Source organism: Montipora foliosa, chromosome 5 (genome assembly GCF_036669935.1).
Source record: "Montipora foliosa isolate CH-2021 chromosome 5, ASM3666993v2, whole genome shotgun sequence".
Taxonomy (NCBI): Eukaryota; Metazoa; Cnidaria; class Anthozoa; order Scleractinia; family Acroporidae; genus Montipora; species Montipora foliosa.
The window spans coordinates 7,390,605-7,414,497 of NC_090873.1; the positions used below are offsets into that span (position 1 = coordinate 7,390,605).

The 23,893-nt window shown below is 40.8% G+C and overlaps 2 protein-coding genes across 2 annotated transcripts in view; both read left to right on the forward strand.

Moving 5' to 3' along the window:
- LOC138002097 (uncharacterized) overlaps positions 1-3,879 on the forward strand; it is a 5,241-nt gene extending 1,362 nt beyond the window's left edge. The window contains exons 1-2 of the mRNA XM_068848191.1: positions 1-1,558; positions 1,640-3,879. The exon at positions 1-1,558 is cut by the window's left edge and continues 1,362 nt beyond it. Of these exons, the coding sequence (XP_068704292.1) occupies positions 1-1,558; positions 1,640-3,879 (3,798 nt within the window). The remainder of the gene's footprint in view (positions 1,559-1,639) is intronic.
- A 2,852-nt stretch (positions 3,880-6,731) lies between these two features.
- LOC138003520 (uncharacterized) lies at positions 6,732-21,074 on the forward strand. Its single transcript, XM_068849626.1, has 8 exons — positions 6,732-7,024; positions 9,025-9,232; positions 11,900-12,210; positions 12,364-12,504; positions 14,257-14,579; positions 14,954-16,132; positions 17,121-17,388; positions 18,586-21,074. Exons 1-8 carry the CDS (start codon positions 6,854-6,856, stop codon positions 18,985-18,987), a joined length of 3,003 nt encoding a protein of 1,000 aa, XP_068705727.1. The 5' UTR covers positions 6,732-6,853; the 3' UTR covers positions 18,988-21,074.
- The last annotated feature ends 2,819 nt before the right edge of the window (positions 21,075-23,893 follow it).

Genomic DNA, 23,893 nt, shown 5'->3' on the forward strand with positions numbered 1-23,893 from the left:
CTAATCACTGGTTTATGTCCTGTCCAAAAGGTGAAGGTTATGGACTCAGGTGGAACGCTTGTTGAAATGCTTGCGATGATAGATTCTGGATCAAACACAAGTCTGCTATCTAAGAATGCAGCCGAACGACTGGGAATAGCAGGGACAGCCACTCATCTTACTATGAATCTAGCAGGTGGAGAGAAGAGGTCTGAAACTTCGGAAATCATCGAGATCACTGTTGCCTCGAGTACAGAAGAGGATATCACAAAGACCCTGGAAGTATACACGATAAAGAGACCTTGCAGTGCCGCGAAGACGATCTCAAAGGGAGCTATTGAACACTTCTCTCATCTCAAGCCAGTTGCGAACAAACTGCATCTATCTGGTGGAACAATAGATCTTCTAATTGGTACAGATTTCGTCGATGCCTTTGTCGACATTCATACCTTGTCTGGGGAACCAGGAGAGCCGATTGCCAAACGTAACTGCTTTGGCTGGTACGTTTTAGGACAAGTTAACAGTTCCAGGATACAGTCCGTTGAAGTCGGAACATTGAGCTTTGAGGACGACATTAAGAAACTACTTTATCAGGACACGCTGGGAGTTAAACCAACGGAACTGTGTACTTGTAGTGAGAACGTGCTACGAGAAAACAAGTTCGTCAAATCCCTGTCTGATTCAACTACATTGGTAGATGGAAGAATCCAAGTAAGAATGCCTTTGAATGAGAATGGACCCCCCAAACGCAGCAATTATGACATTGCCTTCAAAAGAATGCAGTCTGCCGAGAAGTCGTTCCAAAGAAAAGAATGCTTCGCAATCGTAAATGACGAGGTACAAAAGCTGTTGGAACAAGATTTCGTAATTAATGTTCCTACAGAAGAAGTTGATCACAGTCAACCCGAATGGTATCTGCCCTTGCAAGCAGTTTTCACACCAGAGAGAACTACTAAGGTTCGCCTTGTTTTCGATGCGTCTTCAAAAGGCCACGACGGTCTTTCCCTGAACGATCACCTCGAGAAAGGACCTAATTACACTAACAGTCTTCCCAATGTGCTTATGGCCTGGCGATGGAACGAAGTGGCTTACTCGGGTGATATCCGGAAAATGTTTAATCAAGTACTAGTGCACCCTGATGACCAAGTCTTTCACAGATTCTTGTGGAGAAGCGACAAAAGTGAAACGCCCTCAGTCTTCCAGTTGCTCAGATTAAATTTTGGCGACAAGCCAGCACCAGACATTGCCTCGAACGCCATCAATTACTTAGCTAAAGCCTCACAAGTCGAATTTCCAGACGCAGCCCAAGAACTTCAAGAACACGCGTACGTGGACGATATCGCGGGCTCCAAAAGCAACTCGACAAAAGCCAAGAGAATAATCAAAGAAATTGACACCGTCCTTGGAAAAGGCCAGTTTCAAATTAAGGCGTGGCATTCCAACCGCTCAGAAATTGACCAGTCTAGTGGTGAGAGATTTACAGATCTGCTTGGCCACAAATGGGATAAAGAAGAAGACAAGTTTACCTTCAAGAAAGAAAACGTGGTTGGCTTACTGGAAGGCTTCTCCAAAAGAAGCGGTCTGAAGTTTCTCGCTTAACTCTGGGATCCTATCGGACTTGTGTCACCTGTTACTATCAAGTTCAGAATTGACTTGCAAGGATTATGGAGTCCGGGTTACAGCTGGGACGACATCCTTCCCGAGAGTATTCAGCAAACATGGTTACAGAATGTCCAGTCCATAAATGATCTCCTGTCATTTCACTTTGACCGCAAGCTAAAACCAAGCAACGCAGTGGGCGTGCCTCAAATTCACGGATTCTCCGCTGGTGGTGAGCAGGCTTATGGTGCAGTCATCTTCCTACGGTGGAAACTTGCTGGCGGAAACTATCGTTGTGTTCCAGTCATGATAAAGGCTTTCGTAGCACCACTGAAGAAGAAAAGCATCCCGAGATTAGAACTGTTGGCCTGTTTATCACTCGCACGCATGTACATCACATGTGTAAAGGCATTGGAATTCACAAAAGCGCTGGACTGGAAACGATTCTTCTGGATCGATTCATCAACTGTTTTGTCCTGGATCAGAACCCCTCCACGGGAATTCAGGCCCTTTGTATCTGCCAGAGTGGCTGAAATTCAAGAGACCATTGGGGCAGACCAATTTCATTACATCAAGTCTAACAACAACCCTACAGATGCTCTGACCAGAGGAATCCATCTTAATCATCTCATGAAGTGGGCAGAGGGACCATCCTTCCTAGAGTTTCCAGAAGAAAAGTGGCCCAACTTTCAAGATCACACCCAAGTTAACACTAACGTGGACGACCTTGAAGCTTTAAAAGAGAAGAAAACGTTTCAGAAAGAGAAGAAAGCCGGTAAACACCGCACTGCCGCCGCAGAAGTATGTCCTGAACTAGATCAGCATGAATCTGAAGAAAATCCTATCCTTTTACATTTGCTGAAAACGTGTTCTACGTGCTCCAAGATAAGGAGAACTCTTGCCTACGTTCGTCGCTTTATTCACAACGCTCGGAAAATGAACCCGAAGTCAGGGCCCATTTCAGTTCAGGAACTGAAGTTTGCCGAAACCCAGCTTCTGAAGTGGAGTCAATTTCACGTCGACGAAGACAGTTTGGATAAGAAACTAGTTGAAAAGAAGGGTGAAGATGGCCTTCTTCGTACGTATGGTCGACTTGAAGATATCAGGTGTCTCCCGGAAGAGTTGAGAAAGCCTATTATGTTACCACAAGACAACCCTTTTGTGATCTTGCTTCCTCGTGACCTCCACGAACGACGTGGGCATTGTGGCTATAAGAGTTTAATTCACGAGGCCAGAAAAAGATTTTGGATTATTGGACTCAGCAGAATGGCTAAGACCGTCACCTCAAAATGTGTCACATGCAGAAAACTACGGAAAAGGCCCCTCAACCAGCTCTTGGGACAGATCCCAAACCTAAGAGTAGCAGCTGGCTTCCCTGCATTCTCGAACACTGCTATGGACATGTTCGGACCAGTACAGATTAAACTCGGTCGAAAAACCCTGAAAGAGGCACAAGTGATCATCTTCACTTACATGACTTCACGTGCGATCCACCTAGAGCTGGTCACCGATAAAACCTCAGACGCATTCTTAATGGCCTTTCGACGATTTGCCTGCTTACGCGGATACCCTAATGTTTGCTGGTCAGACCGTGGAACAAACTTCGTGGGTGCCCAAGGTTACCTGAAGGAAACCACACAGAACTGGGATATTCCTGGGATAAAGAGTGTCCTCTCTGATAAATTTGGCTGCGAGTTCAGATGGGAATGGAATACACCATATGCGAGTCACCAAAACGGAATTGTTGAGACTCTAATTAAGTCAGTCAGACAAGCACTTAATGTCACTTGCAAGAACCAAGCCTACTCCGAGGAACAATGGAGAACATTTCTGTCAGAAATCACCTACATGGTCAACGGACGACCGCTGTACCACAGTTCCGACGATATCTGGGAGGCCCCACCGATCACTCCAAACGACCTACTGCTAGGCCAATACAATCCACCGCCACAACCAGAACCAGAAGAAAGAATCAATCCGCAACAGTTACTCAGGAGAACCCAAGACAGAGTTGCTGATTTCTGGAGGAGTTGGATGAAGTATTTCGCTCCAAACTTGTTACCAAGAAACAATTGGTTTCGCGTGCGAGATAACATCCAGACCGGTGATCTTGTATTGGAGCTGGATCCCAAACACAAAAGATGTGAATGGAAAATGGCGCGTATTGTAGGCACCTATCCTGGAAACGACGGCCTTGTTCGAAAAGTGAGAATCAAGACAAGAGATGGGGAGTACAACAGACCAATTCACAAACTGTGTTTGATTGCGACAAAGGAAGAGCTCAATGCAGGAGTACTCTAGTTTAAATCAATTCAAGAACAATGAACACTCGCATGATTATTTCAGTGTTAAAATGGTTGCTCAATTAGAGCTAAGCTCTTAATTTCCGCACTCGGGCGGAGTGATTTGCGCTAGTGCAGTAGAACTTCCGTTTGGGCGCCAAAATAAAGTCGCAGAGGACCTGGCGACGAGTTAGTCTATTTATATAAAAAAAGGTAACGTATTTAAATATTCGCTTTGCATGCAATCAACCGATCGACACACCCACAATGTAAAGAGCCGTGTTATGAAGTATGGATTGCCCAACAGAATTGTAAGTAGAATTTCGCTGCGAATATTTCAGTCTTTAAAGTGTAATTTCATATTTAAAACGCAAACCTTTTATTTGCTTTGCAGTTTGACTGTTGCCGATGACATTTCCCGTCCGCAACGAGTACAGAAATAAAACGCCGGGTTATCTATACTTCGACTGTAGCCTTCAAATTTAAGTAACGCTTCGCTACGTAAGCGCGAATCACAGTCAGCGAGCAATAGGAGATTTTGTTGAACACGAACACGTGCAAGTTAGAGGGAATTTGAAAGAAACATTCAAGAATGGGAAGCTTTAGATGCTACCAAGCCGGTTTTAGACATCATTGAATTCGGACGCATGCTTCCTACGATAATCTTTCCTGAGCAGACAGTACTAGCGAAGAACAAGGCAGCTGTGGACAATATGTCTTTCGTAAATGAAGCTATCACTGATTTATTAGCCGGTCAGTGTTGACATAGTCGAACATAAACCTGGGTAGTTAACCCTTCATCCGTTTCTTGTTGTGACGAAGGAAAAAAAGAGGCTTGTCCTTGATTTAAGGCACGTGAACCCTCATGTCTATCAGTATACTTTTAAGTGCGAGGACGTAGAGACCGCGAAACGGCTTTTTCAGACATCAACTAAAGCGCCTGCCACCATATTGAGGTTTTCGAATCCCATCGTACCTTTCTTGGGTTTCAGTGGGTCTATAAAGGCAGACCGCAGTATTTAATTTTCAGTGTATACCGTTCAGCCTCTCGACCGCCCTTTATCTGTTTATCAAGGTTCTTAAGCCAGTGGTTAGTTTTTTCAGAAGCTCAGGGCAAAGCCGTTTGTATGTTTGTGGACCACAGAATCGGTAGTAACCAATCACTAGAGACCGCGTCATCTGACTCCATAGCTGTACGAACTCAGCTATCCAAACTGAGCGATACTAAGTGCCATTGGGACCCTAAGTCAATCCAATCTTGGTTTAATAGGCCACGTTTTCAATACATTGGATAATCGGCTATTTGTCACAGACGTCCGAGTGAATAAGCTGAAAGAATCTACTTCAGGCATTTTAGCCAACCTGGGCGCAGGTTTTCGAGTTTTGTTGTTCTTATAATGTCAGATTACACCCTGATTGGGTTACAAGGAGGAACAACCAGTTGGCTGACTACGTAAGCAAGCTTAATGACGTAGACGTTTGGGGTATCAATTCGAACATATATCACTGGCTTAACTCTATGTGGGGTCCTTTCACTGTGGCTAGATTCGCGACTTGGTATAATGCTAAATGTATCCGCTTCAACTCCAGGTTCTGGAGTCCAGGTTGTAAGAACGTAGATGTATTCACGCAGAATTGGGGCGGGAAGAACAACTGGGTGGCCCCTCCCCCTAATCAGATTGTTAGGGTCTGGAGACACTTTCATCCCTGCAAAGCGCATGGAGATTTGATCGTTCCGCTTTGGAAATGATCGGTTTTTTGGCCATGCCTATGTCCTGATGGCACGCAAAGTAAAACCGATCAATACAGGCAAGGAAGTCATTATTGGTAGAACGGGCAATGTCACCTTCCCACTAGCCAACCTGGAAAGGTATATTCAGATAGCAGGTATCCCAATGCTACCTTCGAACCTCGATTACGTATTTTAAACCTATGGTTAAGACAAGCATAGGTAAGGTAAGGGGTAAGGAATTTATCATCGGTGTGCTCAAGGAATTTGTGCCAAGCAACACCAAAATAAGTTTGCACTCTTTTAGAGCAGGTGGCTGCGCTGTTGGAAGCGCCACGGTCCATGGAAATCCGAATGCACAAAAGACCGTTATGTTGAAGATTCTTTACAAATCCTTTTACTTGTTTCAAAGTCTTTAGGGTTGTAGTCTGTTAAATAAATTCTACCTCGTTTTCCTGTTTCCCGCTAATCGCATGACAGCAGTCAGCTTCCTAATTTAACCAAAATATAGTTGTCTGAGTCGTTGAGTTATTTGTATGCAGGCAATAAGGGAAACTTATTGTTTGCTGCGGTCCAAAGAGTAGCAGCAAACTGTTGTTTTCACGGTTCGCCTAATATGGTGGGAGTTGCTATGGTGTTTGTCTGTTGTTCATTGATAACGTAGTTCCTTAGCGGTTGCTATGCTTGTAATTGCACGCCAGCAGTCAGCTCCCTATAATCAGAATATCGTTTAGTTATTTGTAGGCAGGGAATAGTGGGAAACCAGCATTTTGATGAATTTAAGGTTTCGATGAATTAAACAGTTCGATAAATTTAGCGTTTTGGTGAATTTAATTATTCGATGAATTCAACAGTTCGATGAATTTAGCGCTTTGATGAATTTCAGGTTTCGATAAATTCAGTCGATTATTCGATGAATTTAACAGTCAGATGAATTCAACGTTTTGATGAATTTCAGGTTTCGATAAATTCAATCCAGTATTATATATTAGTCCTTATTGCCCCCAATGGGGCATAGGGCCGCAATCCAGTAATCCAGTATTAGATGAATTTAAACCTTTCGTGGATAGAAGTTTTGGTAAATTCGCAAGGTTGAATTTGAACCAATTAAAGCGCCATACAAAGCAACATCCGGGGTATTGTCTTGTGAAAACGGCACTCCCTTTGTCATCGTCTCGTGAAATCTTCTGCACTTTGCATTTAAGACTGATTTAACCCAAGAATTGAACTTAACGGAATACTTGCATTTATTCATTAATGCGACATGGCGAGTGGTACACAGAAAGAGATCGAGAAGATCGACGACATCCTAGAAATGGGTGAAGTAATGAAAGCGCTTGGCATCTCATGCAAAGGTTTAAAAACGCTTGACGAAATGAAAGACGCATATGCCCTACACCAAACATCGAAAAAGCCAAGTTGGAATGCTGGAAAGGTAACCACTGATAAATTCGTTATGCATCCGTCATTAGCAAACTAGATGCAAAGTTCTGGTCCTCTTGAAATTACTTATTCATAATCTCTAATGTACGAAGGAAATCAGTTTCCAGCAACAAGAAGACATCATGGCACTGATCAAAAAGCACCCTTTTTACAAAACGTAGAACGCTTGCAATGCCTGAAATAGATTAATTAAACGACTTCGCTTGAGTAGATTTCTTAGAACTGCAACTGATGCCACCGCTTACTACTGAGTGCAATTAATGTAATTTTGAAAAGTCTTCACACCGAGTGTGTTCGTCTGTTATACACTTGGATGAAGAAGACAAAACTTTATCAGGCTAAGACAGTTGGTCAAAACAAGAAGAGCCTTAACTAGAAATTTTTTTAAAAAGGTTTACAGTAAAAATTGAAATAGGAAGACCTTGAGGTTAACGCTATGATGATCTCCTGCGCGATCAAATTTTCACGTATATAAAAGTAAATTTCTACTTTTAAAATATTAAAATGCTAGTGTGCTTGTGAGTTCTTAAGATTTGCATACTCTTGAAACTTAATATTATTAAATATTCGTAAGTCATTTCAGGCGGCTGAATGGTCAGGTAAGTTGTTGCAAGGCTTTATGATTCTTGCGAAAAAAGAATACTTAAAGCAATTTACCCTAGCTGATTCCGTTTGGATCTCAGTATATTGATGATTGGCTCTAGTCGTTTTACTCCTACATTATGGCTCTAAATAATCATAAAAATCTAAGCCATTTAGACCAAATACAATCTTGTAGCATTCTATCAGCGACAAATACTCTCAGAGTCTCTTCTATGTTCTAAAGAGTTCCAATAGTTTCACATTTTGCAACTCTCCTCGTAAGGTATCTCGCGCGCGAGGTCGTTGTCCTAAGGCAATTTTGTGATGCTCTACTTGTTGATTTTTTTCCATAGCTGAATTATCTTTTAATATATATGGAGCCCATACCGGAAAAGCATATTCAAAACTTGGTCTTAGAAGTGACTTATATAACATAGAGAAAATTACCATGTTATTGCAGCCAAGTTTTCGTTTTAACAAGCCTAGTATTCTACTGGCTTTTTGTTTAATTACTGTTAGATTTACACGATACGACCAAGTTAGGTCGCTTGATATGTTAATACCCAAATCCTTATACGAATTTACAGATTTTAATAACATGTTAGATAAGTAGTATGAGGGTTCGGTTTTGTCCTTCTTGTGCGTTATTCTCATTACTTCACATTTCTTTGCATTAAATTAATTTGACTTGCCAATCTGTCGCCCACCTGTCAAAGGAGCCCAAATCAGACTGTAACGGCCGATTTACACGGTACGATTTTTGTCGCATGCGATAATGGCTTACGACAGGCCCACGACATGATTTACGATTGTTGTGTACGTCAGGAAAAGTGTCGTAGCATTTTAAAACATGTTTTAAAACGCTACGACAGTCGTAAGTCATGTCTTAGGCCTGTCGTGAGCTTGTCGCATGCGACAAAATCGTATCGTGTAAATCGGCCCTAAGAGAGTATTAATATTCAATCTTCGTTCACTGTCTAAAATCCGCACGCGTCATAGGTTAAAATTGATCACGTGAGTTCCCGTTACCTAGCGACATCAAAGTGACAGAGTGGTTATTGCAATAACGCTTAAAAGCTGTGCAGTGTTCTTTAACTTCAAACGTACATGGCTTCAAGTTCAAGATTTCTACAGTGTTCTTCAGTAAATTAAAGATCCTTGGGCATTGAATGTTCTTGTTTTCATTTGTTTTTCTTTTAGTTCATTGTTTTCTCATTCAAACAGGTCGGGCGGGAAGCCACTGTAAGTCTATCGCCAGCAGTGAACTCAAATTGAATATTAAAAGGGTTAGAGACTGTTAGTTCGTGTTTTGTTTACAAATACACGCACTTGCTCGAACTCGAAATTTTCAATACTGCACTCAGCTTTTTCATGGAAGCGCATAAAGGAGAAACTCTTTGCTTTTTTCAGGCCTTTTCTATTTTGTCTGAAGCCAAAGACGAAGATGAAAGGAAAAGGCTCATTTTACTGGATCTATTCGAAAATACAGAAGGCTGCTTGAAGAAGATGGATAAGAAATTCCTTAATTTACTGCAAATGAAAGTTCCAAACGTTAAAGAAAACATCAAAAATCACAAATTACAACTGACTCGAAAGGAATACTTTCTTCTTGTGGCAGGTATCTATTTAAATTTTGTAGAGATTATCTGAAAAAATGAATCATGATTTAGTCAACTTTGCTGTCACCGGGATACAGTTACTCATCTACCATGTTTCTTTTGTGTTTATGTTACAGGTTGTATTAAATTTAGGTTAATTTTAATTTCTGATCAGCCTAAGTTGATTTTTTCAACCTAGCTTATTACGAACTGTCTAAAAAAAGGTTTTCCCTATATTCGGGGATGTAATAAAAAAAAAAGTGGGGCCTGGACTTTTATGGGGAATAAGAAAGAAGATAATTAGAAGAAACACCCTCCTTCACCTTTCCACAATTTCGCACATGCGTAAATGATAAAATGAGACTTACAACAATTTCAGCTCATCCACACAGTTGTATGGCCGCCGATGGAACTTTATGAAGAAGTTAAAGGGTGGATAAATTTATCTCAAGAAGAATGAAAATGATCTGAGTCTCCAGTTGAACAAAGGCAAAATTGTTTGCAAGAGGTGGGCTCTTGATTTTAAAGGACAAATAGTCAAATGTTGTACGAAGTTTTTTTACGTCGCTATGCAAAATCCACCGGGAACAAGGTATCATGTCTAGTCATGATGACAAACCAATTTTCGCCGCAAATACAGTGTTCGCACTGTGAAAAAGGGATGGTGGCACGGGCAAATAGAACAACAAAATATAACCTTGGCAGTTTCATCAAAGAAAAGAACTCGTCACCAAACCACTGGTGTCATCACCTTGGAGAAACCTCTTGTAACAAAAACATAACCATTCACAGAACAATTGCCAAAATGCCATACGAAGTGGTTTTCGGAATATCTCGGAGAAAAGAAATCAAAAAGCCACGAATGAGTGGACAAAACACAGCTGAAGTGAAGTGAAGTAAAGTTATTAGTCTCTCTCCTCGGGGCTTTTCAGGACTAATTTAAGATGCTTTTTATGGAGGACTTTGGCAAGACTGCTTGTTACGCAGTTTACAATTTATTTAGGAAATAAAAGATACCCCCGACCAGATTAGGTTAGACCACAACACCGGGGACAACGTCCCCTACCCTTTTCGAGAAGTGAGTGGGTTCTTTATTAACGTCCCATACTATTTGGTATGCAGCAAGGGCTATGAGACAGGATCTCCGGTTTACAGTCCCTATCCAAGAAGACTTGGAAGTCTAACCATTTACGGGTGTAATTATGAAGGCAGCACTTTGTGTTCCTTTCTACGTCAAATACAGAGCAGGGGATGAAATGGCTGCCATTTTAGTATTCTTTTGTTTCCATGCAAATTGGCTATTATGCCCTCTTTTTGAAATGTAAAATCCAAAAGAATATTTAACCTTAAACGAGGTCATGAGGGCCAATTTGCATGGAGCAAAGAAAACTAAAATGGCGGCCATTTTGGAATAAGGTGTATGAGCCAGACATTGAAAGAGAGCGGTATCTGACACTTGCAAACTGCAGACCGCGGACTGCAGACTTACCCTAAATCACAGGCAAAGAAAGCTACAATCTTGGACAAAATTGTTGAGAAAACTCTGCTGTTGGACTAAACTCCGATGACAAGTATGAAAAAAAAGCTCTCTTTTTGCCCCCATCCCCCCCCCTCCCAACCTGATCAATGTTGCTAGACGAAACAAAGCATGTCGAACCTGGGCTTATCAACATTGGTTGTAGGGGGGAGGGGTGGATGGCAAATAATGTGCGATATTGAGGACGTAGTGCGCAAAATAACCCCTGTTTTTAATTTTCTCAACCCTTTTTGTTCAAGATTGTAGCCGCTCTAAAGTGGGCGTTAAGACTTAAATACTGTTTATCAGCACTATTTGAAATGGGTGCATAGACTTAAATAATGCTTATCAGTGCTATTTTTCTAGGCAGGCAGTAGTCTGCCTTCTGCAGTTATCATACACCAAAAAGCGAAGAAGAAAAAGAAATTCGAAGTTTGGGATTATGTGCCGCTGAAAATTAATGAGTGGGAAAAGGACGCGCCCCTTTATCCAAACGTGCTTCTTGCTCAAATTGTAAAACTTGAAGGGGACTGTGCCAAAATAATCACAAAGCTTGGATTTATCACTACAAACAGACTTAGCAAAATAAAATAAAAAAAAAACAAAATATTTTATTTGATAATTCAAAAGAAATAACACTTACGATAGAGAATGGCTTCTGATCAATAGATTACGAAACCCTTTTTCCTGACTTTTCAAAGTTTTGTTTTTACTTGCTTTTGATTATTACGATTCAAAGTAAGCAAAAGATAGAGGAAATAACGAAGCAAATTAAAAATCAACAATGCATCATGTATGTTTCAGTTCTTTTATTCCTCAGAGGATAATTCAATATTGTTGCCTCCTTCCCTCCGAAGGAGATTCATCAATGAACACTGTGCTTCTAAATCTGAGAAAGAAGTATGCCTAACCCAAACCTTAATGCTAACCATTTAAATCAGTGCCTAGACTTAACGATGATTGGGGTTTTATAAAAAACTCATGAAAAAGTTCATCCATTCACCTCTAGGACCAATCTACTTACCAATGTATTACACGTACTTGCTAATAATTGACGGGTTTTTGTTTGTGTTTCCTAGATTAAATTTCAACCTAGTTTAAAATAAAATGACCTAGGTTGAAATTGAAATTAACCCGAATTTAAATTTAACTGTAACATTTACAATCATAGGTGAGACGAGTTCTGGAAAAAGCAGTTTGATCAATCTTATTATGGGAGAGGAAATTTGTCCTTATTCTGTCCTTAGTACAACCTCTACCATATTTGAACTTAAGTTTGGAAAAGAACGCAGAATTGTGGCCCACTTCAAGGACAAGGATCCAGAAACGGGTCAGCCTACAAAAGTGATCCCCTTAGAAGACAATCCAGAAAGGGACAGCTACCTTAAGCAGATTGCACCTTATGTTCATCTGGAGAGCGAACGCGGGGAAGGCTCAATATACAAAAAGATTGAATTATTTTGGCCTCACAGTCTACTAGAGGTAATTATTTGGTAAAGGCACTTAATTAGTGAAAGTAATGACAAATATAACCAACACGAAATGATTTTGGCCTCCTTCAATGTGATCACTTACTACACGGAATTAATAACCCAAAACCTTTGTGTTGTCCTCTTTTGATATTCTATCTTTTAGAGAGGAATAGTTATTATTGACAGTCCTGGTGTTGGAGAATCTGAAAATATGGATGAGATCGTCACTCAATACTTGCCTCAAGCCTTTGCATTCATTTACACTATTAGCAGTTGCAATGCCGGAGGAGTTCAGAAAGACAGAGTAAGTGATTGAATAAAGCTGTGAAACTGTTTCAAAAATATACCATATGAAGTTATCGTGTACGCAGTGCATTCATAAGGCAACTGCTGTTTACTCGCGGTCACGAGGAAAGAATTTAAAAATGCCATCAGAATTCACGTCCATCATTCAACGCAGAACAAATCCTTTAAGTTCATTCAGAGACACAAAGCGTCTATCGTCTGTTCAAATCACCGTTGTGCACAACAGCAGGCACGATGTGCTATGCCCACAATCACCCTCTCCACCCCTAAAATGTATGTATCTCAGACCACAAGAAATATCAAAGACATTAACATTCTTCATTGTCTGGAGAACATGAAGCTTCACACACGCCCAAGATTCAGTAAGAAGAATATTTTAAAGATACTTCAAAAACTCATTAATAATTCATGTGCCCAACAGCCTATCAAAACATAGATAAAACGTCACGTGTGTGAATCTTTAAATTATACCTGGTAATCTACGATCATTCTAAAAAGCCTGTGGCCGGTTGCTCGAAGCCTGGTTTGCGCTAACCGTTGGTTAAGAGGTGTCAAAACCCATAGGTTTCCATGGTATTTAACGCTGGTTAGCCCTAACCATGCTTCGAGCAACCCGGGCCTGGTGGCGGTTTTGACGTCAGTCCCAGGGAATTGCGAGGCTGAATACACAAATAATGCAATAGGCCATTTTACAGTTGTTTGCTCAGCGACCTAGCCTATGAACGGCTGCGAGGCTGCCGGTAACCTTGTATTGCCCACATTGCTTTTATCATGTAAATTGTGTTGTTGTAATTCTAATTAGTGCATATTAACATTACAATAGCACGAAGATTTGTATCAAAACAGAGTCACCAGTAGTCTGGCTTCCATTCTTAGGCCAGGTAACTTAGCTACAACTGTAAAAGGGTCTATTATCGCTTATTCTCAAATGAAACGGTCTTTACGCAAAATAATCTCCTTGGCAGCCGTCCTTCGGGATGTCACGTAACGCCCCCCCCCCCCCCCCCCCCCCCTTCTTCAACCATCTACTGCAACAAAGAAAGGACTGAAGGAAAAAAATATGCTTTTAAAATTAACATTCTGCTTACACTTGTTTTTCTTGTATGCTAATATATTCCCCTCACAATTTGAACCTTTGTTCGAACTCCCGAGGGACACGCTTTTTGTTGAATGTTTTTGAAGCCGTTCAAAAATATCGCAGCACGTGTTTAATCGGGTCTAAAAACATTCGGCTACGCTTCGTGTTTTTAAACCCGATAAAACACTGATGCTTCGTTTTTTTAAACATTACCAAGACATTACACAAAAAAATTCCTAAACATCTGAACTTGAACTAAAAGAATGTTGTGGATTGTCGCGAATTTCTTCAACAAGGATTCTGTAGAATGCCTTTTTTAGCTGGCAAAAATCTCTAGGGGTTTGTCAAGGAACTTGGAAGTATTTCTGTTACCATAGACCAAATCGGCTAACTCAATGTTGTTCCAGGTATTTCCATATAATTTAAATATGAATGCTTCTTTATCATGCAAATAGAAAACACAAAGATTCTTAATCCCGGGAGATTTGAATTGGGTACAACGTTGAGTTAGCCGATTAGGTCTATTGACGGGCTGAGGACAGACAAACGTTTTCCTAGGGAACCTGTTACAAATATCTGGTCTATAGCCAGGCATTAATAAAATGAGATAAAATATCGTAAAAGGTGTCTCTGGCTAAAAAGGCGTTAACGTGACTATATTTGAAATTGCAGCTTCAAAAATTGCTGGAAAATGTTAGGAATGTATATCTTGAGGGAAAGGGCCAATTGCCGTCAAAGTGTGCTCTTTTCGTTTGCAACAAGTGGGACCAGATACCCGACGAAGAGGCAGAAGAGGTCAAGACCCACATAGTCGGGAATCTGCAACGATGCTGGCCCGGCCTTGATCCTGCATCACAGATCATCTACATTTCCACATTAAATGCCACCAAACGACAAAACCAGGGGATTGTTACCGACGAATTTTCTTTCTTGATGGAAGGAATTAAATCTATGGTATTAAAAGGCATTGAATGTCGGCTGGAAATTCACTGGAGGTAGGGAACGTACGTAACCTACATGTCTCTAAGTCAAATTTTGCATTGTAAAGTTGAGATTCTATCATACACTCATGCGGTTTCGTGGATCTAAAGGTTGCTCCCCGAGAAACCTACCAGTTGTTCTCCAATTAAAGTAAAAAAAATGATAAAAAGAAATTTTAAAAAAAATTCATCCGATGAAATTCCTGGCTTGCTGTTGTAACACCCGTTACCGCAAACTCGGAACTTATTCAGTCTAAAATGTATAACAAGAAAAGTAAAAAACATGTTGAAATCCTTTGAACTTTTTAGTGTGGGCCTTCTCTAATTAACAGTCAAACTACCCTCTTTTCATTGACAAATTAGGTGCTTCTCTCGAAATTTTGTCGCAGGTGGTTAGACGTTCTTCTTTCTCGAATAAATTTGCAAGCCAAAGCGTTCGTGTCAAACGCCTCTAATGAAAGACCAGACGTCTTCTTCAAAATGATGAGAAAGATTCGCGATCGCTTGGTGGATCTTGGTCGATGGCAAACCCATAAAATGCAAGAACTTGAACAAGACTTCAATACTCACGTTGATGGTGCAATAACGGAGCTCTCCAAATATCTCTCCACAGAAGAAGTGAAGAAGCGCTTTACCTCGTGGACCCTGGATGACGCCCCGAAAGCAGAAAATTCCTGGGAAGCGACCGAAAACCAAATCAGGAAAGTGCTTTCAGCACGGTTTCAAGGCATCATCGAGCAATGGGAAGAGGATAATCAGGTCTTCTCAAACGCTAGAAAATCCCTCTTAAAACGCTTTCAGGTGCACTACAATTTTGTAGAGGAGCAGTTGCGGAATCTTCAGAATTTTGTTATTGCTCACAACGTAGGTGGCACTCAAACAAGTTTCGGAAGAATTGTCCATAAATTCGCTTCCCTCTTTATTCCTGCAGCTTTTATTGGAATTGTTGTTGCAGCGGATCCCCTTGCTTTGCCGGTAATGATTGGTTTTCATGTTTTTGCCGGCCTCAGCATGTTTTGTGCGGCTACAGCTATCGAGCAAATGTTCGGTAATGGAAACATAGAGACCTACAAAAAAGATAAGTGCGCTTTCATGGCGAAGAAATCGGCAGAATATCTCGACGAATTCTTGAAGGACGATCCTTATGCTCTTCGGCTATTCGTCGAAGAACAACTGCGAGAAGCCAAAATCTGTCTTCAGAACATCCAAGCCCGCATTCCAGAGCTAATCCAAGCTGACAAAATGTTATGTGAACAACTCTACAAAGAAACCCGAGGGCAATATGAGATAATTGAACTCTACAGGCCACTTTTGGACGACGCTACTGCGCTTGGAGGAAATCTTGCAGTTTTCGGATTCGAGGACGTCTTTGGCGAAGATGTCAATGGGAAAACGTTGGACTGGAAGGAGGACGCATCCCATCGCCTTGGCAGTGGTGCGTTTGCAGTTGTGTACAAAGGAACTATCACCAAAGATCAACACTCCCATCCCGTTGCACTGAAGGTGTGCAGTGAGGCACTTAATCCCAGGAACGCCTGTCAAATCATGGCAGAGGTTGAACTTTTGAGGTGAGCGATAGACATCTGTGTTGTCGGTCAAATCCGGTGTCAGGTTGAATTCGTTTTTACCTAGGTTAAATTGAGATCCTTATTTTACCTAGGTTTAATATGCACTCTACGTAGTGTAAAACAGCTATCAACCCCACAAACGGACTGGAAACACCAAGACCTTATCTCAAGCTCTGTCTTACGCATTTCAACACATCTTAATGTTTCGCATTATCTTATCGATTTCTGTATTCATACACTTACCCGTTTAATCTCAACATTACAACATAGTGAGTGAACAAAGAACTGTCCTATGCACTTACTGGTATTCACTCCGGTTCGCCACTACACTATAACGACGAACATGCTTAATTCAACACGCTTCATTTCATCATTTCCTTTTGCATAATAAGTCAATTGATATCCATGTATGATAACCAAAACTAATCCTAACCTGACCCTATTTTTTTTCTAGGCTTAATAATCTTAATTAACCTTAGTGCGTATTCAAACCAGGTAAAATAAGGATCACCAAATGAATTTAACCTAGGTAAAAGGGATTCAACCTGAAAACGAATTTTACCGGCAACATCTATATCAAGGCATACTTTTCATCCCTTTCGTAAATTTATTTTTCGTGACAGGTTTAGTAGTGAATTTCTTGAAGCAACATTTGAACAACAACTTGAGGGCTTGCATTCGTCTTACATAAGGTGGATAACTCGTAACAGTACTCGATTCAGCTGACAAACCTGAGGTCGACGGTGCGCTCATTTAACTCCCCCCTCTCCATCAGTGCTCCGTTTTACGGGTATTTAACGCTACTTAAGCTACAATGAAAGGAAAGAAGTGGAAACAAGAATGTGAGATCCAGGAGTCGTACTCAGGGGCCGCGCACTGACCTACTGTGCCTCAATTAATCTACGACATAGTCATTTACAGCTAAAGGTATTTTTAACACCGTATATACCTTGATATGCCTTCGCATTTATTTTTTTCTTTACATCAGAAAATTGAGACACACTTACATTGTAAAGTTTTTTGGAACCTCGCTACTGAATGACGACGGCAAAACGAGGGTGATTTTAGTCATGGAAAAGTGCGAGCAGAACTTAAGGAGTCGACTTCATGAGAAACCACAAAGTTGTCCAGGGAAAGCTAGAAATCCTGGTGTCTTTAGAGAAGTTTGTCAATGGGTGATACAGATTACCGATGCACTGGATTACATACACAAACAAGGAATTATCCACAGAGATCTCAAGCTGGGAAACATTTTGGTATGCAAAATTGCGTTTCTGTTAATCTTTAAAATTGCAAGAGTCAGTACATCGTTTTTGTGGAATATCAATAACGAAGAGTATAACCTTAGAGAAATATTAAACTGAATGCTGGACCACAGTTCAGGGGCTGGGAGACAGAGACTGATCAAAGACAAAATATGGGTGTCAGTATAGAGTATTTTCACGTGACGTCACGGCGGCCATATTGGTATCCCTAAACAAAGGAACGCCGGCCGTGTCGGTGTACCCAACTAATAATCCTCTGGGAATTGAGCTCTATTATCATGCAAACGTTTTCTTTTGTTTCGGTGGAAAAACAGAGTTACTGATCTGGTGAGTGGAAACACTCTATACAAAAGCGCACAATCCTCTTCCACCAGTACTGAAAACAGGAATAAAATTGCTGGTTATTTAATTCCTTCTTGCAAATTGTTGCCAGAAAAACCTCTTATTTTAGTTGAGCGAGGTAAGGTGTGAACAGATGTTGGAAAAAAAAAAAAAGAAAGCTTGTGACTAAACTGACAAATCCGCAAAAAAGGTTACATTAACAATGTAACGGAAACCCGTGAGACAATAGATTCTCTGTCAATCAACACCAATTGGCCACTTTCAAAAATACCATAATATTATTCTTTGTTTCACTTTGCCCTCCAAAATTTGCATTAGCATTGTTTTTGTCTTCTCTTGGGACCATTGTAAGTCCCATGAGAAAATGGAAACAATACTAATGCAAACTTTTGGAGTATTATGGTATTTTTGAAAGTGGCCTATAGCGGTTTTTCTCGTGACGTCACCCATGGTTATTAATATGCCAACCAGAACCTAATAGGCTGTTGAAACAATGACTTCTTTTGTTCCGTGGTTGACAAATTTGAATATCAAAGGAAATGTGACCTCAAGAAATATCGCGATTGTACCAGTTATAGCGATGTAGTTCTTACATTTTGTATACGAGTGACAGTCTGGCGTGACATTAAGTTTTTCACATGTTGGTCACATGATGTGCAACCGGATTTCCAGTTTGTATTAAATTGGTCTGTTTTGTGTTGAGAATTCTCGGTTGGTTATTACACCAGTCAAAAAAAGTCATAGGAAAGGTCAAAAGTAAAACACGAGCCGATAAAATTCTTGTAAAGTGTTCAACATGGTAAATTCTCTACATTAGTTTATCTCTACCTTTCATTTTTAATCAAGCTATCTGAAGATAACACAGTAAGGGTCACTGACGTTGGTGCATCCAAACCCGCCATTGACATCACCGGCACTTTGGCAGGAACTCCTGTTTACATAGCACCTGAGGTGTTTAATTCAGAGATCTACGAATTCAGTGCAGACATCTACAGCTTGGGCATTATGCTGTGGGAGATGTGGTATGGACAACAAGCCTTTGGTGATGCCATGTTCAGGTTCAAAACTTTGGAAGATTTCTTTAATCACGTGAACAACGGCCTTCGTCCAGCCCATAACGAGACCTGCATCAACCCCCCTAATACCTGGAAGAAGCTCATGAAAAAATGCTGGGCGGCAGATCCAACAGAACGACCCTCCGCGAAGGAATGCGAACAGGTTATAACAGACCTGTGCAAGGAAACGTGATGCCATTGCCTTATCATTTTTAACGAATAATTATAGAAAGTACACTAGCTGGTTGAGAAATGTCTTAGATGTGCTTCTTTTCCATGTGATAGCGAAAATCCTACTCAGTACTCGACAGCTTATACATAAAAAATATGTAGTGAAAACAGGAAGTGACAGAAAAGGGGAAGCCGAGAGCAAAGATAACCGCAAAAGCGTACATAATCGTTTTCAACGCGATCGGAATTTTAAGCAAATCACGGTTTAATTAACGGATGAGAAAGTGCTTCCCTTTGTAAGTTACTGCCGCAAATATTGTTAGACTTTCAAATCTTCTCGGATAAGGACGATAAACCAAAGGCTCTGTCTCACGATCCTTGTTCATAAACTCTGTCAGTGAGACCTTACGTTAAAGATCCCACACACTACTTGATAACAACAGAGCAAGGTGTTGCATTCTGGCCTGAATGTGTTCCTAGTCAGCGCAATAAGGCGCAAGAACTCCTAGACACATAGATAAAGATTGTGATTGATTGATTTTTCGCCTTGCTATCGGTTCTCGGTTTTCTCGGTTTTTGTGACGTCCTGAAAGGTTGACAAGAAACTTTACACCAAAAGGCAAGAGCCGTGATGGCTTTCACTGGGATTCCGGAGCCACTTTTCACTATCTATTTAATTGTTATTGCAACTACACACTGTTCTAGATCTACTGGTTGAGGCAATTCTCTTCCATATAAATGGCTCCTAATTTGATTACTTACATTTAAATTCTTGTTTGGGGTAAATTTGGATACCTTGAGGGGACGTCATGTTTGTATCGAATCCTTCAAAAACGCCCCATAGTGCAATTCAAAAGAATTGCGATCCAGACTAACCTCTTTTCCAGGACCTCTCTCTCGAACTCGCTGACCCCTTTTTTTAATTGCACAAAAGCGAGTAGCAATCCAAGATGAAAGTCTCTGAAAAGTTTTAAAAAAAATCTGTGGAGCGGATTCAGAGCTACCTTAAATTTTCAAGTATTTAAGGTGGCTCTGAATCCGCCACATATAATTTTTTAAACTTTGAAGATAGTTTCATTCTTACATGTTGATATCATTTCAGAAATAAAAAGATGGGGCTTACCGAGTTCGTTTTTGAGATATAAGGGTCTTTTTCATCCCACTGGGTTGTAAACATTGAAGAACATTAAAGGGTTTTGACACGGGCCTACGGTTTATTATAGTCATTATCCTTATTAATTTTTTGTTTCTTTAGAGATTGGTTGCATACATTGTTGCCAGTAACGAAAACGCTGATCTAGGATTTTCCTATAAAGAGAATCTGGATTGGGGCACTGGTATTTCCGCTTTGCTATGTCTCAGCGATTCAGAGTAAAATTTATCATAATTTTACTTGAATTTACTCAGAAAACTGGACCGAATAGTTTATCTGGTAGAGCCCTTATCTACCGTCAGAAAACCTCATTCTTTTAATTAGTAAGAGCTATCAGTATGACGGCGACGGCGACAGCGACGATCAGAATGTATCTTCTCCAAAGGCTTTTACACAGGTTTAATTTTAATTTTAGTCTCCTTATACTTTGTAGTGAATGGTAAATTGCTGCAAGTGGGAATCGTACAGCTGTCCTGGTACAGTACTTTTTCCACGTGCGTTTGATAGCTTATGTAGCAGGCGGAGCCTTCAGCCCGCCCTCCCCCCCCCCCTTTTTTTTTTGTGCAGTGCTTTATTTTGACTCTGTTATGTAATAGTATTCAAACATCATGCTTTTGGCTCTGGTATTATGTTCTTTATAGTTTTTATATTTTTGATTCTGTGTGGTTAATGAAACCTATGTAAAAATCTAAGTGAAAGAATTTTGAACGAGCAGTTTCCTCGAAGAAAAATATACTTATGTAGGTACTGCGCAAGCTTATTTCGCTTGGCATGTGTTACTTGACGCATGATTGACGTAGGCTTGACAGGTCGACTCTAGTTGGTATAAGAATGCTGTAATTGTACCAGAAAAAGTAGTTGTAGTTCAGTTTTTGTTCGGTTCTTGAGTTGTACAGTAGCAGAGCAGTCAAGTTGTTGTTACGGTTGCTCGTCAGACGAATAAAAGAACCAATTGCCAAAGAGTCACTTCTCTCCTCCGAAAAGTCCTTCAACACCATGTCTAAAACTCCTGAATTTCCACAAGCAACGCAAGCATAAGGAAAAGGAACATACGTAAGATATGAATGTTAATTCTCCTTACTGATTGCCATACATTACTTTTTATGTCAGTTATGGGAATTTGTATATAATGATCTAAGCAACAAACCCAGGTGAAAAAATTTCTCTATTCTCTCCACCAGTCTGCATAACAATGTATTTAGCTTGTAAGGAGAAAATTTATATCAATCACCCTTGGGAATCAAAGGATCAGATAAAGGGCAATGATCAACGACAATTTAATGCGCATGCCTACGTTGCTCACGCATGCGTCGTCGTCATTGAAAACCAACCTGAAAACAGTTAACTGCCTTTTGGTCAAAGAAACAGAAACATGAAGATATTGAATTAGTGTAGGCCAAGGTTGAGCTCGTTGTTTTAGGTAAATGTGATTATCACCCAACCGTGTCCGTTCGTATTGAAACAACACTCATTCGTTTGATTTTTCCCAGCATTGTAAGATCCTCCCCATCGAAATGTTGCAGTTTATACCACGTTCTTGACCAACGAGTCTCTGAATGGTCTCGCCTTTTATTAAGCTAAAAGTCCCTTTCATCGTGGCTCCTCTTCCCCGATAGACCACTTTCATAAATGGCGACCAACTTTACATTCTTTTGTATTTATGTTAATTAGACCTACTGCCCTCGTTTTAAAACAAATATTCTTTTGAAATTTGCTCGTCGTAGCGAGGTTAGTAGGGCTTATTAGCATTAAAACAAAAGAATAATTTATTTGGTCGCCGCTATGAAAGCGGTCTATATTGCTGACTATTCGGGGATGTATCTTACCCCCTGCGGCTCCGATTGCTTCAATTCGGTAGTCACCAGTGAACGGAACTGTCCACCGCTGTATACCGCTGACCACTGTAACTTGACCGTCGTTGGTCTTTGCCTCTGTAATAACTGCCAATTGAAGTTAGACCCAGTCTCCCACTTGCACCAAGAGTCATAAACACGGCCTTAAATCCTAAATAATTGAAGGAAATGAGTATTACACAAAGCTAATTCCTCCTCTCTCCTCTTCAGCCCAATCCTCGCTCTCTTGTCAGTAGGAAGTTAAAGGAACGATGACTTCTAAGGCAATCAAAACGCGACTTCAAAAGATAACTGCGATAACTCGATTTTGCGCTTGCTCCATCTTGTTCACCTTTTACAATAAGGAAAAGTATCCTAGAAAGCTCACTTTTGTATGATGACGTTGTCGTCAAATCCTTAAAGAGGGAAAACTGGAGTTTACCTGAGCAGTTTTTTTCCATCTCCTTCATATCCCTTTTTGCACCTGCAATTGTAAGATCCTATGGTATTCGTACAGGTGGCATTCAACATTTGCTTCAACATCCGTTCGATTTTGTTGAACGATGTTGAACGATGTTGACTGCTGGGGATGGGCAAAGAGTTTCAACACATCGTCATCAACATTTAATTCAACAAGCTTCACAAGAGGCCTGGTATTCAGTCTTAGGCTGCAGCCGCGGTTATTACTATGGATACGGACATGCATACGTCACGAAGAGATCAATTAGCGCGCACGCTTATACCCAACACTGTTGAAAGAGACACAAGAGCCTCGGATTTTATGTCTACGAGTGACCCGAGACCCTGGGAAACTCCATATAGGAGAACATGCGCCGTAAAGTTCTTATAGCCAAAAATGGGCTATTTGAACCTTACGGCGCTTGCTCGCTCCTCGTGCTAACATGTATGTACCAATCAGAGATGCTTTTCATTGTTCTTCACGAAAACTAACGAGAAGTCACTTTGTTTCTGGATTCTCAAGAGCCCTTCTCATGCGCAAAAAGGAAGGACTCTGGGGTCGAGATCGAAGAGGAAAAGGGGTGGGAGGGGGGGGGGGGCAAACGGTTTTAACATCGCTGTTCAACAAAATCAAACGGATGTTTTAGCAAATGTTGAAGCTGTTTGCCTGGGCCTTTATAGGAGGTTTTCACGTGACGTCATCCCCGCCATGTTGGTGGACGAAAACAAAAGATATCTTCAGTATTACCTTCTTTAATTTGTTTGTCCACCAGAAGTCGTACATTTCTCTAATAGTATTGGTGTCTCTAGAGCTTCGTTGGAAACGAAAAATTGCTCTTAAGGCGCCCGCAAGCGAGGAAACATTGTTGCGGAAACATTGTTTCCCGAAATGTCTCCTCGGCGCGCAACGAGTAAAAATTGGCTAAGGATGCAAACTGTTTCTGAACAAATTCAGCAACATTTTTGCTTCGCGGGAAGCACATTAATGTGTCCTGTGGTCGCAAACGGGGAAACACTTGCTTCCGCAACAGTGTTTCTGCAACATTGTTTCCTCCTTTGCGGGTGCCTTTACGCCGTGTTGTTTTGCAAAGTGCATACCGGAATGTTCTGAAGAGCGTGCCGCACGTGCTGCACGACGACTCATTTTTTCTCTTGAATCCAAGAATGAAATTGCTTGCCTCATTGCCTCTGTAGTCGTCATGTTTTCCTAAACTCCCGAATGTTTTAGCCGAAGGTCACCGTGGAATCCTCTTAATGATGAAGTAAGTGTAAAAAATGTCTTCAGCTTTATCTTACGATTCGTCTGGTTGTGGAGTAATTGCAAAATACCCGGCCACTATTATGTCCTTGTAGCGGCATTGTTCGAAGGACGAGGGTTCGTCTTTCTTATACCGGATCCGAAATAATTGATATAAATAAAACAAAAGAACAAAACCAATACCTAATCGGAATATCAATGGTTCTTTTGTCGAGCGCCATTAAAG

Bases quoted from the DNA above. Each gene is read 5' to 3' on its own strand.
- LOC138003520 (XM_068849626.1), top strand. From the start codon at position 6,854: ATGGCGAGTGGTACACAGAAAGAGATCGAGAAGATCGACGACATCCTA. The intron at 9,233-11,899 runs GTATCTATTTAA...TTACAATCATAG, and splicing joins ATACTTTCTTCTTGTGGCAG to GTGAGACGAGTTCTGGAAAA. The intron at 16,133-17,120 runs GTGAGCGATAGA...TCTTTACATCAG, and splicing joins GCAGAGGTTGAACTTTTGAG to AAAATTGAGACACACTTACA.